Source organism: Artemia franciscana, chromosome 12, assembly GCF_032884065.1.
Source record: "Artemia franciscana chromosome 12, ASM3288406v1, whole genome shotgun sequence".
Classification (NCBI taxonomy): domain Eukaryota; kingdom Metazoa; phylum Arthropoda; class Branchiopoda; order Anostraca; family Artemiidae; genus Artemia; species Artemia franciscana.
The window spans coordinates 13,754,205-13,771,756 of record NC_088874.1 but is presented as its reverse complement, the minus strand read 5'-3'; the positions used below and the strand labels follow the sequence as shown (position 1 = coordinate 13,771,756).

Here is a 17,552-nt window from a genome sequence, read left to right as displayed (position 1 = left end):
ATGTTTAACTAGCAGAGATCGACAAAAAGAGTAGAGACCAGATATTTGCTCGTATTCGCTACTTATTCCATTCTGAAAAATTGCTTGTAAACACATGACTTTAAATTACCGACGAAACCACCGGAAAGTTTTCTATAATCCAGCCTCTACTCTTTTGTCTATCTCTGATTCTAATAGGTCTTAAAATAACTTGGATTGAAGCAATAGAAATTATCTGGCATCTCTGTATTATATATAAAGAGCTAAGTTTCACATTTTGTCTTCTTTGTGCTTTCCCTCTTCTAATTTCTTCTTACAGCTTCATTTTTCCTCTCGTCTTTCCAAGCTTCACACTGAGGCTTCGACACAAGACTGACCCACGTGTGCTTTTCTAATCAAAGAAGAAAAAAACAGATAAAACAATTTGGTAAAACAATATGGTAAAACTTCACAAAAGAATAGTCATCGACATAAAATCGCATATAGCCTAACACATAGAGAGCAGAAAAAAAAGAATAAAATGAAAATATAATAAATAAAAAACTGAACAGCTAACAAGAACAGTTAAATACATTAAATGATTAAGAAACAAAATGTTAACGTATTTCTATTTCACGATTTTGCCACCCGCTTTTTCATTTCTTTTTCTCGGTACATGTTCTCATCCATTCATTTTTTCGTCAATTTGTTTTCTAACTATACTTAGCCTTAGTTTCTTTTGTTTCCCTCTTTTCTGTCTCCTTATTTCTTCTCAAGTAGGTGTTTTTCTAACATTAATAGAAGTGCCTTTATAACCTAAAACCCAACATATTATATATCAATTTTATTTCTACCTATATTAATTTTAAATGCTAAATATTTCCCTTTTTTTAAAATTAACTAAAGGAAAACCTTCCACACAAGAGGCTTTTAAAAGCAAAGTAATGAGCCAGAATTAAACTTAAGACCACCAGAAACAATTCCTGAACTAATTCAAACTCAAAACAACCAGAAATAATTATTAAAGAATAAATGAAACCCAAAACGAACATAAATTAAAATAAATGATTATATCAAACATGAAGATATCAGATACTGATAAAGAAGTCACACTTGCAAATAGTACCAAGTAGTCATAGTTTCAGTTACAAATAGTCGCAGTCATAGGTAGTCGTAGCTGCAGTCGCAGAAGTAGTAGCAATAGTGTTTCTGGAAGTTTAATTTAATATGATTAGCTGATCCTAAGAAACTATAATTACACCTTTTTGATAACCTTGATAAATGGTGCCTTTGATTTAGTTTTCTCCCTCTTAATATTCGCTGAAGTTTTACCTTAATATCCTTAGCTTTTTCTGACGCAATCAGGATAAAACTGGCCCCTCTTTCCATAAATCCTGTCTGTAAACAATGGGAAGACTGCATAATTTACAACCATTTCCCCGGGGACTTTGGGTGCATAACATCCCCAGATATGTAGTTATTAGATCTTTTGACAATTTTGAACAAAGTGTCTATTTCTTAATTTTGATCAGTTTTCATGGAGGGAGGCACCTAAAACGAACAGGGGGGTGGAGAGTCTTTGCCCCCAAAGAACTTTTCAACATGCCCTGAAAGTTTCAACTTAATACTTTCATCATTCAAGTGATACGCAGTTTCGGCCACCAGCATACACATAGTGTGCTTTTATTTTGTTCAACATCCCCTCAATATATCCTGAAAATAGTCGCAAGTAAAAGTAGTCACAGTCGTTGTTGTAGCCGCAGTAGAATTAGTAGTAGTAGCCTTGAAAGTTTCAAGTTAATACTTATAGCTGTTCCTAAGATACTGTTGATTCCTCCTTTTGATAGTCTGGATGTACAAAGTGTCTTTATTTGGTTCACCATCCCTCACAGCATTTGCTCAAAATTTTGCCTCAGAATCTTTAACTTTTTCTGACACAACCAAGGTCAAGTGTTACTCCTTTCCTAGTGATAAATCCGATAAGTAAACAATGGGCAATTTGTCCAATTTATAACTCTTACCTCGAGGGCTGTAGAGGGCATAGCATTCTCGGAGGCGCAGTTATTAGACCCTTAACAATTTTGAACAAAACCTTTTTTTTTCAAAATTTTGAGCATATTGGGGAGGAGACCTCCAAAAAGGGCTGTTTGGGAAGGGGTAGCTGTTCTCTGATCCCTTTCAAACGTCCATCCGAGTTCAGCCTAATACCCTCAGCCGTCCTTGTGACGTTGCTGATATGCCTTTTTGAAAACCAGTATGCGTATAGTGTATTTTGATTTATTCAATATCCCCTTCAACACTTCTTGAAAGTAGCCACAGTTCTAAGTGGTTTTAGTTATAGGCGTTGTTTGGGAGGGGGAGTTGCCCTACCCCCCAGCAATTTGGAGAAAAACTATAAACTAGTTAAGTGACTTTAAAACTGTTGGTCTCTTTGTTTCATCTTTGCTCTCCACTTTCAGACAATTTTTTTTATCATTAATCTATGCTTGTTTTTAAAACAAAAAACGCGAAAAACAGGGGCCCATTACATCTGGCAATATTTCCATAGTAACATTTATGCAAATATACTGCCTTTGAAAAATCTGATTCCCTACCGTAGACCCGAGAATCTTATCATCAAGAAAATAGGTGAGTCTAGTTAATGGCGGAATTGGAAAAATGTTCTATACTTCCTGTTTCGGAACGTTTGCTCAGGTCAAATCTTTTTCCTGGCATTGAAAGTTCTTTTAATCCCAAAAATCAATCAGTTCAAGATTAGATTTTCTTGTTTTGAAACTTTCGAAAGTGGATATGAATACACCTTCTACATTTAAAACTGCAACGAAATAAAATCATTGAAAATAAGAAGGTAGATATAGAGTAAATATAATTTTCTGAATGAAAAAAAGGAATCATTGATCAAGAAAAAAGACTAATTTTCGCTTCTAATATTTGATCGAAATTCAAAATATTTTCCAAATTCTTTTATTTGTAATTGAAACGCTTAATAAGTGCTAATAACGTCCTCTGCTATACGTTTTGGGTTCACATACTAACCAGTAAATGTAGAATTGTTTCTATTTATAATACCATGCTGACTTCTCTTCATTTTCACGTTTCTATATATTTTTTTTTATCAAGCTCCAAAAAAGGTTATTACTGAAATTAGTTGCATTTGACGAAACGTCAGCGCTACTTGTGGGACATTTATCTCTGTATAAGCATGCCCTCAACATGTCCTGAAAGTTTCAACTTAATAGCCTCAGCTGTTCCTTAGATAGTGCTGATATGTCCTTTTGACAACCATCCTGCATAGAGTGTATTTTGATTTTGTTCGACATCACGCTTAAAATTTCCAAGAAGTTAACATAAGTCTTTTCGGACACCCAGGATAAAACATGCCCCCTTTCCCAAACAACATACACCGTATATTAACAGCGGGCAACTATCATAGCTTAAATCCTTTGCCCCAGGGCAGGGGTTGGAGAGGAGTTCTCTCATCCCCGGAGGCATATTTATAAGACTCAAAGACTATTTTGATGAAGATGGATATTTCAAATTTCAATCGGACGTCTTTGGGGGGAAGGCAGCTGAAAAGAGCAGGAAAGGGGCCTGGTTGCCCTCCAGCCACTTTTCAGCATACCCAGAAAGTTTCACCTAAATACCCTTAGCCTTTTAAGACATACCCAGAACCAAACATTCTTTTCTTCCTAATGATAAATGCCGTATGTAGACAATGGGCAAATTGCATGATTTACAGTCCTTCCCCGGGGATTGTGGGAGGCATAGCATCCCTCGAGGCATAGTTATTAGTTGTTTTGACTATTTGAACAAATGAATTTCAAAATTTCGATCGGTATAGAGGGGGGAAAGGGTGTCTAAAAAGACAGGGGGGTTGGTTGCCCTCCAATAGCGCCTCAACATCCCCTTCAAAAAACCCTGATAGTTTCTACTTTATACCAACAGCCACTCCTTGAACTTTAGTGGTAAGCTCTTTTGACAACCAGCATTCATATGGTACGCTTTTATTTTGTTCGAAATGCTTGCTAACATTTTCTTACAGTTTCACCTTAATACCTTAAGCCTTTTTGGAGACCCATGATCAAACATGCCCGCTTTTCACAATAAAATCTTTTTTATATGTTAACAAGGGCAACTTGAATCACTTACAGCGCTTGCCCCGGAGGGCTTTGGGGATTATATCAATCCAGGAGTTACGGTTATTTGATCCTTGATCTATTTCGAATAAAATTGCTAACTCAAATTTTGAACGGTTGTCATTGGAGGGGGCTGGTAACCCTCCGATAACTTTTGATTGTTAGAAAGAGCACTAGAGCTTTCGATTTCAAACCTAAAGGAGCCCCCGTCGAATTCAATACGACCACCCCTTCCATTTGAAGTAACTCTGAGGGAAATAAAAATATAATACATTTAAACCTTATGGCTCTTCAATACAGGTAGCGCTAGAACATTGCCTAATATATTTCGTTTCAATTCTAAAAATGGGTAAAACCTCTTTTCTATCCGGATTACATACCTAGTTTGTTTTGTTACCGAAAATTTTAAATTTCGTATGTCGTGTTATTGTCAAATATTTCTTGAACTGTCTAGGGAATAAAGGTAATGAGGATTTCTCGTAGACGAACAGCAATAATAACGCAAAAGGTAGAATACAATTCTTTTGTCTTTTTCATCTTATTATTGAACCAAAATTTCACCCACTTTCCGTGGTGCGATGGGGCTAAACTTATTTAGTAGAAATCAATTTTATTGTGGAAAGTGGGTATAATCCGCCTTATTTAAGACATAATCTTACAAAGACTTTCAATTCGTATGATTGGAGGACCCGAGTAGATCTCAGTCCCCTCAAACCACTCAAACCCACTTAACCCAATTGCAAACTTTTAAAGGAAAGGTAGAAAATGTTCACCTTGTCTGAATTCGAAATTATGTATTTTCAATCTGTAAGATCCGAAGACCAAATTAGACTTTTGGTCTCTCTAAAGCCCCTTCCACTACCAACTTTCTAGCTGAAAGGTAAACACTTGTTACCTAGTTTGAACTGAAACCACGAACGGTTTTCATCCATAGAATTGAAAGTAGGTAGTAGCTTAGCGACATCATCAGTACCCGGAGAGGCTACATATAGGAGGGGGGCTCCCCTAATTTCTTTGGTTACTCAGTAAAAAAGAGTTTTTACTTCCTGCGATTTTACTGACTCACTATTTCAAAATATGTAAAGAATAATATTCATATGATAATAAGATAAACGAAAAAATAAAAAAATAGCGACAAGGCAGAAATCTCGACCTGCCAGAATTTCGTTCTCGGTCGGCAAATGCGGCAATTTGGCCTACCAATTTCCAAATTCGGTAAAAAGATGAATGAAGGAAATGAAATAAAAGGATTCATCAAGGTAGTCCGTTCTGGATGAAAAAAAAGATAAGACATACATTTAAAATGTTCTCTATCCACTGACAAGTGGGTAGGCTGTTTGAGGAACAGTAACGACTCCACTCAGGCTAGCAATATGATTTTTCATATTTTACATACCGTGTCTATTTTTGGGTTTTCCAAATATTCCTCAACTTGAAAATTTCTTGACATTTATGATGTTTTACATACCATGTCTACTTTGTGTTTTCCCAAGTTTCCCTCTACCTGAAAATATCATGTGACTTTTCATTTACCGTGTCTATTTTTATGTTTTTTTTTGCAAATTTTCTATAACCTGAAAATATCTTGTGAAATTTTACTTACCGTTGCTATTTTTGTGGGTTTTTTTTTCAAGTTTTCAGCAACCTGAAAATTTTCTGACAATCATGACGTTTTAAATACTATGTCTACTTTCGTGTTTTTCCAAATTTCCTCCTACCTAAAAATGTCTTGTGACATCTTATATACCGTGTCTGTTTGTGTGTTGTTGTTTTTTTATTTTTCTTTTAACTGAAAATATTCTGTAATATTTGTGACATCTAATATACCGAGTCTAGTTTTGTGCTATTGTAAATTTCCCTCTATCTGAAAATATGCATCCCCCGAAGTGTAAGAAACCGTTTGCTTACAAAAGATTAATATAAGTTATAAAAGGCGAGTCTCTTGGGGCAAATTTAGTTCAATTTATTAATGAAAATCGTTCGATTGCTATGACAGCCATTCAGTATTAGTAAGTGGAACGATTAGCTGAACTCAGATGTGTTTTGGTAGGAACCATCCTACCAAATGAGGTTTTCCGACACTATTCAAGCGTCGATAACACTGATTTTATTTTCGTAATCCAGAAAAATACTATTACAAACGGATTTTTTCGGGGAGGGGGGAGTACAAAAAACACATCATAAATTTGTTTATATTCATTTTTGTTACATTTTTACGAGTCAAAAAAACATTTCGGAGGGAGGGCTCAAACCTCCTAGCCCCCCCCCCCCGAATACGGCCTTGAAAATAAAAACATAAAACAAAACGTTTTTTTTTAAACATGCTTTACCTCGAAAACTAACATAAAAGTAAAAATAAAGTGCAACCAAAATATTGAAAAAGTTTTGAGGATTTAATTTTAGGCGAGAAATATGATCTTTTCACTGCTGCACTTTTGTGATCTATTTAAAAATAGATCGACTGAAGTCAGACATGAAAAGCCAAAGACACATTTCGGCTAGGCCACATTTTTATATTTTGTAGCACCCTTACCCCAACTGCTTATCACACCTACTATTGCACCAATGCAGACTTTGCTCAAGAATACAAACAAGGTTAATCTTTGTTTTCTTATTAAAAAGCAATGATATTATTTTCCTCATAACAGTTCGACTTTCTAGCTTAGCACAGTGAAACAAGAGAAAATAAAAGCAGGTGGTCACCAATTTATAAATTTATTAAGCACCAGAAATATATAAAAACACAAAATAAATACACACAGTACAGCAAATAAAACAATACGAAGGAAAGGGTGAAAAAAGTATATCAAGAAGAGCAAGCTTGGCAGCCTTAACGGATTTCTACCTCCCAAAATGAAAAACAATTGCTTAAGATAATTTGTACGTTTTGACACCCTTTTCCCCCGCCCGCCCATGGAAAAATCCTTCTTCCCTCATAAGGGATAGTATCCACCTATGCTTGTATTTTTACTTTTAGAGTACACCATAAATAATCCGAGGTCAAATGAGTTTACTCACTTTTAGTTTTCCTACACGAAATCTAATCATGAGCTTATATATTAACTATTTTATCACGTTTTGTGTGTTAATTTTTTTTTTATCAGTTTCCTTTTCCATGGATGTAAAAAAACACCAGTTTTTTCAATTGAAAGATAAGTATATCTGTATATCTCTATACATTGGGGAGATAGTAATCCATTACGCTCAAGTCCAAATTATACTTATTGAGGTCATGACCGAAAGCCTCATGCTGAGAATTTAGCGTAAAGAACGGGAAGTTTAGATAGATGTCAGCCCCCCTCATACGCGATTTTAATTCTTGTCCGTTTTAAGTTTCAACGTCACTACTTGCTTTAGTCAAAAGATAAAAAAAAACTTGTTTGATAAAAATTTAACCAAGACAACTCTAAGCACGAGGTGAGAAATTGCCTCTTAGAAACCTTTATTTTGTGTCGAAGTTTAACTTTTACATCATTATTCTTCGAAAATAGTGATCAAACCTGAAAGAAGTGTACTCCTAAAAAATGGGCAGAGGGTTGGAAGGGGTCCCATCCTTCTTACCACCATTTTGAAATTTATGAAAGGCGATTGCTTTTGGGACATGTAATATGTCCAGGAGATGTCGTCATCCCTTCTACCTCTTTGTGCAGGTTAGGTGGGGTTGGAGCTATTAGAAATGCAATTTTTATTTCGCGCTTAAATTATTTCTTCAAAAAGAGAGAAGCAGTCACTCCCTTTACATCTGTCTTGGATGTCTATCTAAATATTCTCCTCCGAGTAAAGGGAATTTTGGGAGATAAGTCCCTTTGCATGTTGATCTGAAGATGTTTTCTCGGTGATTTTGGGAATTCGAGTCTAAAAAGCGCTTTTTGAGGTTTCGAGCACCCTTTCACCCCCAAAATGATCCAATAGTTTCCTCCTTAGTGGTTGTTCTGCAGTTTTGTTTTAATCTATAAACAAATTTTAGTAACACCGCATAAATGTTCTGCAATTATTGGCATTCATTTTGGATAAAATGCATATATCTATATGTTCAGGGATGAACAAGCTACCTTGCGGCAATATTTCCTCTGAAGCTGGGGGTTTAGCAGATGGCTCTGCAAGGTTTAGCAGATGGGTTTGCAGGGGGGATTTAGCAGATGGCTAAACAAGAGCTCTAAAGTGACTAGCCGTCACAGAGTAGTTGCTCCATAAGATTTTTGCTCTCTTTGGTCCGACATTGTTGCTTTGCTGCGAGAAATAGCAGAAGTTGGCACCTTTCTGTAACAATCTCGTTTGTAACATAAAAGGGCAATAGTAGCAGAGATTCAAATTTCCTTCGAATGATCCCCAGTCTAATATTCTACTAACATCAGTATAACCATCCCTCGTAAAAGAAGTAATAAACGAGCATCCATGACCGTTCATCTTGGGGATAACACTATACATTTTTGAGGGGTTGCAATTTTCAGTGTAGAATTAAGGAAATTTTGAACTTGGCACAGTAGTTTTCATCTAAATTTTCTTTCCCATTGCTCTTCGTTTTCTGGAGTTATGCAGATGTTCTTGTGATAATAAATCGTGATAGTTAATTTTAGTAACTTGTGAGTTTTACATGTTTGTACAGAGATGCTTTGTGCAGAAGGTCTGGACTTGACTCTTTTTGATAATCGGGTTTCTTGAATCTTTTCCCACATTACGTTCCCACCAACCCCCAAAATTATTGTAAATGCCGAAAGAAACGTCCTGTTTTCTGCCCTGTGGTGTCTACCCGTAAAAGGGTATACCCTTAGTTGTCGAGTGATACAACACAAGCAGATAATGGAAAATAACCCGTTGTCTCTCCTGATTCATGTATCTATTTTTCTCAATTAAATTCATTTTGTGTTGCAGACAATAATGTTCTGTAAATAAATTATTTTGCTCGAATATTATACTAACAAGCCAACAGTATGTGGGTATTATATGTAGCTTTTGACCGTGTTATTTTAACCTTTATATCATTATCAAACTTTGTCTTTAGTGTTGGTTCCTATTGACAAAGGTTAGCCATTAGTTACCGTACCATGGCGGCTTGATAAGATAGCACTCGTTACAAAATAAAAAACAAAAGCACTATGCCGAGGGTTGTAGCGAAAAGCGGTTGTTAAGGTATGTTACCAACCAATAGAATTTTCACATATTTTTGAACATATTCTCACAGAGAAAGGTCTTCCTTTTCTTAGTCAAATATTCAAACTCTTTGAAAGGACTTAATACTCTTCAAGTTAGGGATTGCGTCACTACCTTTGTGATTCTGCTTATCAAAAAAAAAAAAACAAAAAAACATGACAATTAAAAATAAAAATTGGGCAGCAAAATCAAAACAGGTTTTTAAGCAACAATTTCAAGTAAGAAGAGGCATGCCTGGGTTTTATAGAGTCTTACGAGGTCCGTCCTTAGGAAACTTTTCCTCTGCCAACAATGCAGTATTCTCTTGGGCAGAAGGAGGGGCCAAAGTACTTAAGTGCTGCATCTGGGCCATCCTAAAGTAAGACTGAAATCACTTAACGTATTGCATGAACAGAAAGAAAACAAGGGTTTTCTCTATGCCAATAGCTCAAAAGCGAATTACACAGAAGGAAATAGCTATGAATACGGAATAAAACAACCTGTTTTAGCTGCAAAAGTTATAAATATTTTATAGTTATATTGTAAATTTTTTATAGTTATGTATTTGCCTGTGGGTCACAATTAATCGGGACAACTTTTTGAAACAAAAAACCTAATTTAGCTTTGCATGTGCACAATTCGAGGCTTCAAGCACTTATCCCTTTGTAAATCTAGGAAATCACAATTCTGAATAAGTTTGATTCATTTGTCCTTTGGCTTTCCAAGAGCAAAAGGTGACTCATAAGTAAATGGACTTAGCCGTAAAGAGAAGTTACTACAATTTTTTTATTTACAGTTTTCAATAAATTTCATGCTCTGTTTTCAGTCCGATGGTTTTCACTTTGTTTTTCTCGTTATTTTTTATTGACAGTTAAAGTTCTTCTCCCCTGACTCGTACGCTGGAAGAGGGGGCTATGGCTAAAAAAAACGTCACTTGGTCTTTCCATGAAGAATGGTTAATCCAGAATAGGAATATTTCGAAGTAAAATGTTGCATTGCTATTTGATTTAAAACCGAATAGTAAGCAACTTTTTTCAAGCGAAAATTTAAACCCCGCTTTAATCCGTTCCCCAGTATGTCTTGACATTCTGCAGGCATGATTCGACATTCCGTTGAAATTAGATTAAGAGCCCACTACCTTGAACTTACACCATTGACTGAATGATCTAATCCGTTTTCATGTAGATTATCTAGTTTTCAAGATATTAAGGAATTCCAGTTTTTCTCAAACGCGTTATACCCGACTTTTTGAATACTGAAAATAAACGAAAATTGCAGTTTAAAATATGAAAATAATATTCACCTTATCTTAAAGATCTTAAACCTTGTATGTACAACGTAGTGGTAGTTTTTGAAGCAAATTCAGCTCAAATGCACTTTTTAGTTTTTTTTTTTTATTTTCTCTCAAATCAACTCTCCTTTTTCAAAACTTATTATCTCAACCAAAGTTTGTTGAAAGTTAAGGGTGAGCCTAGCCTCCCCATCTTGTTCTTGACACGACGAGTCCAATGACAGGGTCAGACTTGTTCTTCCTGCTCCACTTTTTGCGGAGGGTAAAAACAGACTTCACCGGCTCTCAGCAGCTGCAACCTAGTACTAAAATTCCATAATACTAATATACGTCCAACAGGAAAGAGACTTCAAAAGTTCTGTATCTTCATCTTATCTATTTCATCTTCATCTCTGTTCCAAAATTGAAAAAATCGCTATTTTTCCGATTTTCCTGAAAACTTTAAAAACAGAGATACAATGTTTAGGCACAGAATAGCCATAATCTTGGTTTTGCAACATACTGTCTTCCGGATCATCGCTGCCGTTAGTTTCTCAAGATGCTTAGTTTTTCAGCGAAGAATATTTAACATGTTATCAGATTTCAGTTCGGAAAAGTAAATAGATGGGGTAAGCATCCAGCGCACTGTACCAGATAAATGAAAGGGTGATAGTACTCAGTTTCCTGCGCTATGTCAACACCTCTATTTTTAACTTAAACAAAGATATAAATAGGATTCTAGGTGCCTCTATAACAACCTCTTTTCCACAGCAATGTATGCGAGTTAATAAAAATAACAGCCACTCAAACCTAGATTAAAAAAAGTCACCGTATACCACAAAACCCATTCGAGGGAGTTAGTTTTTACCTCATTGCAATTTCTTGCTGTTTAATGTTAAGGCTGGTAGTAGACAAGCAGGGGCATACCTCCAGTTTTTTTATTGAGGGGGGGGGGGTATTTCTCCAAATTATTGAGGTAGGGGGGGGACTTTGACCCCCAAAAGACGCCCCTGAAGAAAAGTCTGTTCTATCCATGCACACAAATAGCAGTTTGATTGTATGCTATAGCAATCCTCAAATACCCATACACCCGGTATTCAAAAAATTCATGAACAATAATTTAAACAAATCAATTAACATGTCATCAATAGTTGGAACTAGTCAGAAAATTATTAAGGAAAGAAAGATATTATGACTATAATTCGAATTTTAATAACTATAAAGCACTAACTAAGGTTTTTCGAAAACTTTAGACCTTTCAACCACAGGCAAATACTCTAAAACAGCAAAAAAACACTGCAAGCAAACCATTCTAACTAAGTTCAAATGGAAATAACTCAAAAACGTTTCTTCTGACTAAAATTATAATTAAAATACATTAATTGAGCTTAAAATGTAATTTGAAAGTGGATGAGATTCAGCGACAAACTATTACTGATTTGGCCATTTCTTATCCTCAGATTTCTCCGAGGGATCATTTCTGGGAACTGTATCTCAGTTCCAAGGATTTGCTATTTCTAACTAAAAATTTTTAAGCTTCTAAAGATAAACAAACAAAGGTTTCATATTATACATAAAGTCAGTACAAAAACAAAACATACAAAGTAAGAACACAGGCACGAATTTACAGAGGAGATTTTTCTGAGTCTGATTCGCTGGGATTATCGCCGAAAAATTTTCTGTAATAATAAACCGAAAAAGCTCATAAAACATAAAAAACACAAGAAGTAAAATAAAATTGTGGAACGCAAGAAAAGCAAAAAAGAAGAAAAACAAGCAAAATGAAAAATCTTTTTTTTTTGCAAATGTTAAATATTATGCATTATGCGGCTTTGTGTGCAGATATAAGTTTCTCATGCCATTTCGTAGACAGTGTGAAATTTTAAAATTTTAAAGTAAAAATATTTGTAAGTTTTTCAGTCCTATTGCAAATATTTGAGTCCCAACGAAACGGGCTTAAAACTCTCAAACTCCTAAAAATAACTAACAAAGCTTTCATATTACAACATAAAGGCAGTACAAAAGGGAAAAGCCAAAACTGTATATAGGCACGAGTTCACATAGGAGATTCTTCTGTGTCTGATCCACTGGGCTTATCACCAAAAATCTTTCTGCAATAATAAATTAAAAATCCAATAAAGTTTAATAACAAAAAACATAAAAGTTCAACAAATTAAGTAATGTGGACGTCATAACATAAAACGTCGAATAGTAAGAAGTTGAGAGTAAAACTAAGGCTGCTAACGTCAGAATGTACTGAAAACTTCAGGGTCTTCATTACTATCATTATTTTTTTGTGAGGTCATTATGTACGGTATGACGTCTATATGTAGACGTCGTACCGTAAAACGTCGAACAGTAAGAAATTGAGAGTAAAACTAAGGCTATTAGCGTCACAATGTACATGGAGTAAATGTCTGTACCCAAATATTTACTGAAAACTTCAGAGTCTCCATTATCATTTTTTCTTCTTTTTCTTAGGCAAAACTGAACCCTAGCAACTGAATCATGTACCTTATTCGTAAAGGATTTCATTTTTGTAAAACCCAACCCAAAAGTTATCACACCAAAAAATCGAGGCATGCTATTGATTTCTTCTTTCCAGAAACTACAAAATTTTCTGAAATTATAAGAATAGAAACAATAAGATAAAGAAAAACATTAAGAAAGCTTAAAAAAGATAAGAAAATGGTAAACATAACGAGCAATACCAGCAAAATAAAAGACGTTATTATTCCGGGCGTGACGGAAAAGAAACGAGAACAACACAAGCTAAAAAAAAAAAAAAAAGAAAACAATTAATTTTAGTTACTGAGTTCGGTGGTGCAATGCAATTTAATCTAAGCGTACATTAGATCTTACCTCAAACAACAATAACAGTAATAATAGTAATAATAAAAAAAAACCATGACAACATTCTTTTTATTATTATTATTTTTTAGAGAAGGCATTTATGAGACATCTCAAAGAGGTGTCTGTAAGGATTTTTTACCAATATTATTTTATAAAGAGAAAGACTTTTTGAGACATACAAAATGAATACATTGAAAGCGAAAAACATATGAAATCAAGAAAAAAGCGTGCTCTAGCCTACTACGCTTAGAGTTTGGATGGCTCAAATACCTTCTAGTTTCGCAAAAGAAAAACAAACAAAGTTTTCTGAGGATTTAGAAGACAAGTGTTCTTCTTGAGATTTAGTGCAGCGTGAATATTTGGAATCAGTGTGAGAAGAATTCCTTTTACTGTTGATTTAAAAAAGAAAGAAAAAAAAAGTGAGATTGTGGATTTTCTACTTTGAAGACCCTGCAAACAAACTGCTAAATCTCTAGTCTTGAACCTTTGTTTTTTGTAATTTGGACCAAAAGTTATGGAAAAGCTCCCAAGACCCTAACTCTTAGGTATATTTAAGACATATCCACTCTTATTGACATACCTATGACCGATGATACAGACAAGGATTACAATAATTAACGTTGAAGAAAAACGGGGCTGAAAAGCAAATATTTCATCAACACAAGAAAAATCTAATGTCAAAACCAACTGCAAAATAATCTATATAAATCCTAAGAAGTCGGATTATGCAGTTTACAGAAAAAAAGGAGAAAAATCTACATAACTATCATTAATGTTCGTGTTTTTCTGCATACTTTTATAATGAACTAATTGATTAACTTGTAGGTTTATATTAATACTATTTCTTTTGCTTCGGCCTCCTTAAGTAATTTATTCTTGTTTTATTACCCATATTCGGTATAGCAATACGGAAAGTACGTAAGCGAAGGGGTGGGGGTCCAGGACCGCACACCCCTTCTCTAAAAGTCACGAGATTTTTCACCATATTATTTACAATTTTCAATATTTACTGCTTAGTCCCTGAAAATGTTTTGTATATTCGCGAATTTTATTTTCATCAAAAACATTTTAAGGCCCCAAAACAGACTACCGTGTATATGCCTGCTGTCGCCGATAAATCAACAAATCACTCATGTTCTATAATAAAAAGAATAATTTAAAATTTGAAAAGTTCTGGTTTGGTAACATATGGCATATGGACGATAGAAAAGATTAATCTTTGGCAGAGTGAATCAATAAGGATACATTGACAGATTACCCATTCTTCTCTAGTCTATAGAATAGATGAGCAAAGGATGATACATAAAAGTAAGCAAATCAAAATTACAAGAGAAAAAAAAATCTCAAAAAAATTACATCTATGAATTTCAATTATTTTTTATTTTTAAGCCCTTAGGACAAGGGCTGCAAGTTGTATCAGTTGCCCATTGCTTAAGTGTAGATTTGTTTTTACGAAAGGGGGGCATATTTTATCCTGGGTCTGCAATTAAGGTGGAACTTCAGGGAATGCCAAGAGAAATACTGAACTAAATCAAAATATGCTATTAACCTGATTTAGCAGGTTGTGGGAATTTCTTTCTCTCTTTAAGATCTTTCAATTGTTCTGTTAGACTTTTCGTATCGTTGATTTAATCAGATGAATCTTCTTGAGAATTTCTTTTTGTTTGTATATTTTGCACTTCTTTCTACTATTTTTACTTTTTCAGATTTTTTTTCCCTTTTTTGTTGCTTAAATTCCTTTTTGTCATCCTTTTCAGTTTCTTTTGTCCATTTTCTTGGTGAATCAGTCACCAATTCTAGATTCTCGTATCATTCTGTAGTTCTTTTCTTATAGATGGTCTCTTCTTTGTGTTTATAAGTTCCAGACTTTTTATCCGTTTTGTTTCTGAAATTACTTTCTGTCGTTTATTTTTTCCTTTCTCTGTCTGGTATTTGCTTTTACTCTTTTCAATTTCTTTTGTCCATTTTCTTTGTGAAAAAGACACAAGTTCAGTTTGCTTTAACGAGTTCTAGAGTCTTGTACCAAGCTCTATTTTTTTTCATATTTTTGATCTTTTTTTGTTTCTTAAGTTTCATTTTGTCTTTATTTTTTCCTTTTTTTTTTTTCTTTTTAACATTTCACTTCTCTGTTCTGCGGATAAACATGTTTCTACTCGTTGAGAAAGCATTAGCAGTGGCTAGAACGCAACTAAAATAGTTCCATTTAAAGCGTGAAGTAATTCATATAATTTGTCCCATGTCGAATAACTCATTGTCGCTTGTCTTCTAACCACAGGCAATGTGAGCCTCTTCTTGATGTGATGACATCACCACAGGTTCGATCCAATAACCCTGGGAAACGTACGAGTTCTTCCTTAAAGTTGTGACCTATTTAGATCGTTTTTATGGCCAGAAATATCGATGTGTCAGTTTTAAGAAAAAAACAACTCTGTAGCCGATTTCGAGGTCAGGCCAGGGCATGGCTACCAGGCAGGCTTGTATTAATATATTACAATATATTTATTATTACAATATATTAAAATTAATATATTAATTATTGATTCTCATTGTCACTTATCTTGTTAAAAGTCACTTATCTTGTAACCGCAGACAATTTGATGTCACGATGACACCTTTTCTTGATGTCACGGAATCAATCACAACCACCCTTGGAGGAATACAAATTCTTCATTAAATTTATGACCTTTTTAGATCGTTTTGGTGGCGAGAAATGTCAATATGCCAGTTAAGAAAAAAAACTATATATCTGATTTCGAAGCCGGGCCCAGGCATTCGGCATGTAATAGACTTGTACAGGGTTTTGCGCCACATTTTGTTGGCGCCGAAGATTGTGACGGCATTTTTCTTCGAATCGAACATTTTTGACTCGTTTAGATTTTTGCTGTCGCTTGTCTACTAACAGCACAATTCTATGTTTTCCACTCCATTTTTTACATATTCTAATACTCAATTTCCCGCGATCGCTTGTAATTCTCGCTGCTGCTTATGCTCTAACCACATATTCCTTTGTTCTCGCTGTGGCATATCTTTTATTCGCATATTTCTTTGTTCTTCACTTTCATCACTAATTCGTTCTACTCCTTGTTGTCGCATGTAGTGCAACAGCACATTAATTTGTTCTTCACTTTTGTTTTTGACTTGTTTAATTCTTGCTACCGCTTACTTCGAACCTTATGTTTCCTTGTTGATCACTTTTGTTTCTTGATTTTCGATTATCATTACTTTAGGAATTTTTTCAATATTCTTTACCTTAGCTGCTCAGATTGGTTTTGTCACGTTTGATGATCTAGGTTGTTCATTTATCTTCTAGGCTTTATGAAACTGCTTAAAACGCCTTTTGTAAATAGACTAGTTGTACCCGGTATTTTTTACTTAGCTATGTTCCTTTTGTAATGTTGCATGCGTCATAGATATAAAAACGATATGTTCCCTCCTGGGGGGGGGGGGTGATATAAAATTATGCTCTTGAAATATACTCATAAGTATGACGTCAATCATACAATTTTTTTTTGTCAGTCCAATGCTCCTTGTGGAATTTTAGGCCATAAAATTCCATGATGCCAATTTTCCCGAAAAAATACGGAGCCGTTTTCGAGAAAATCCATCATGTGTGTGTATGTGTACTTATTTCCTAACGTCATATGTACAATAGCCATCTTAATTTGTATGTTCATATACAAAACGAGTGGTACATGTAAATAATTATCTCTTTTCTCATTTGATTGTTTAACCCGTAGAAGGGCCGCGCAACGTCAAAACGGATTCTCTATGAAAAAACAGAGAAAAGGAAAAAAAATGGGCTTTTAGTTGAATTTACTATCTTTGGTAGTTTCTCTGACTGTGTCAATTGGTCAAATCAGTGAAACTTTTATGCGCCTTCTTTCTTATTCATCTTGCTGTAATACACATTATTTAAAATCATTTATATGCAATCTCATACTTTCAAACCAAAATTGTTCAAAACTTACTTATTTCCAGGGAACATGCAAAGATTTTCCATGAGTGACCTGATTAAAAAAAAAAAAAAAAAAAAAAAAAAAAAAAAAAAAAAAAAAAAAAAAAAAAAAAACAGTGGCATATGGTTTTCCAGACATACAAATTTCAGATTCTAAATTTGTAAAATATGCATTTAAACTTAAAAAGGGCCAAGGATGAGTACAAAGAGCATGCACTGTTGACATGTTTAGAAATTTGATACAAGAACG

General features: G+C 34.5%; 1 protein-coding gene across 5 annotated transcripts in view; it reads right to left on the bottom strand.

The window, feature by feature from the left end:
• Positions 1-210: 210 nt before the first annotated feature.
• Positions 211-17,552, bottom strand: part of LOC136033716 (glucose transporter type 1-like) — a gene marked incomplete at its 5' end in the record, with an annotated part of 56,276 nt that continues 38,934 nt past the window's right edge. For 2 of the 5 annotated variants that reach the window (XM_065714598.1, XM_065714599.1), the window contains 2 exon segments: positions 211-370; positions 9,480-9,598. In XM_065714598.1, coding sequence (XP_065570670.1) covers positions 9,487-9,598 — 112 coding nt within the window. 5 annotated transcript variants of the gene reach the window in all.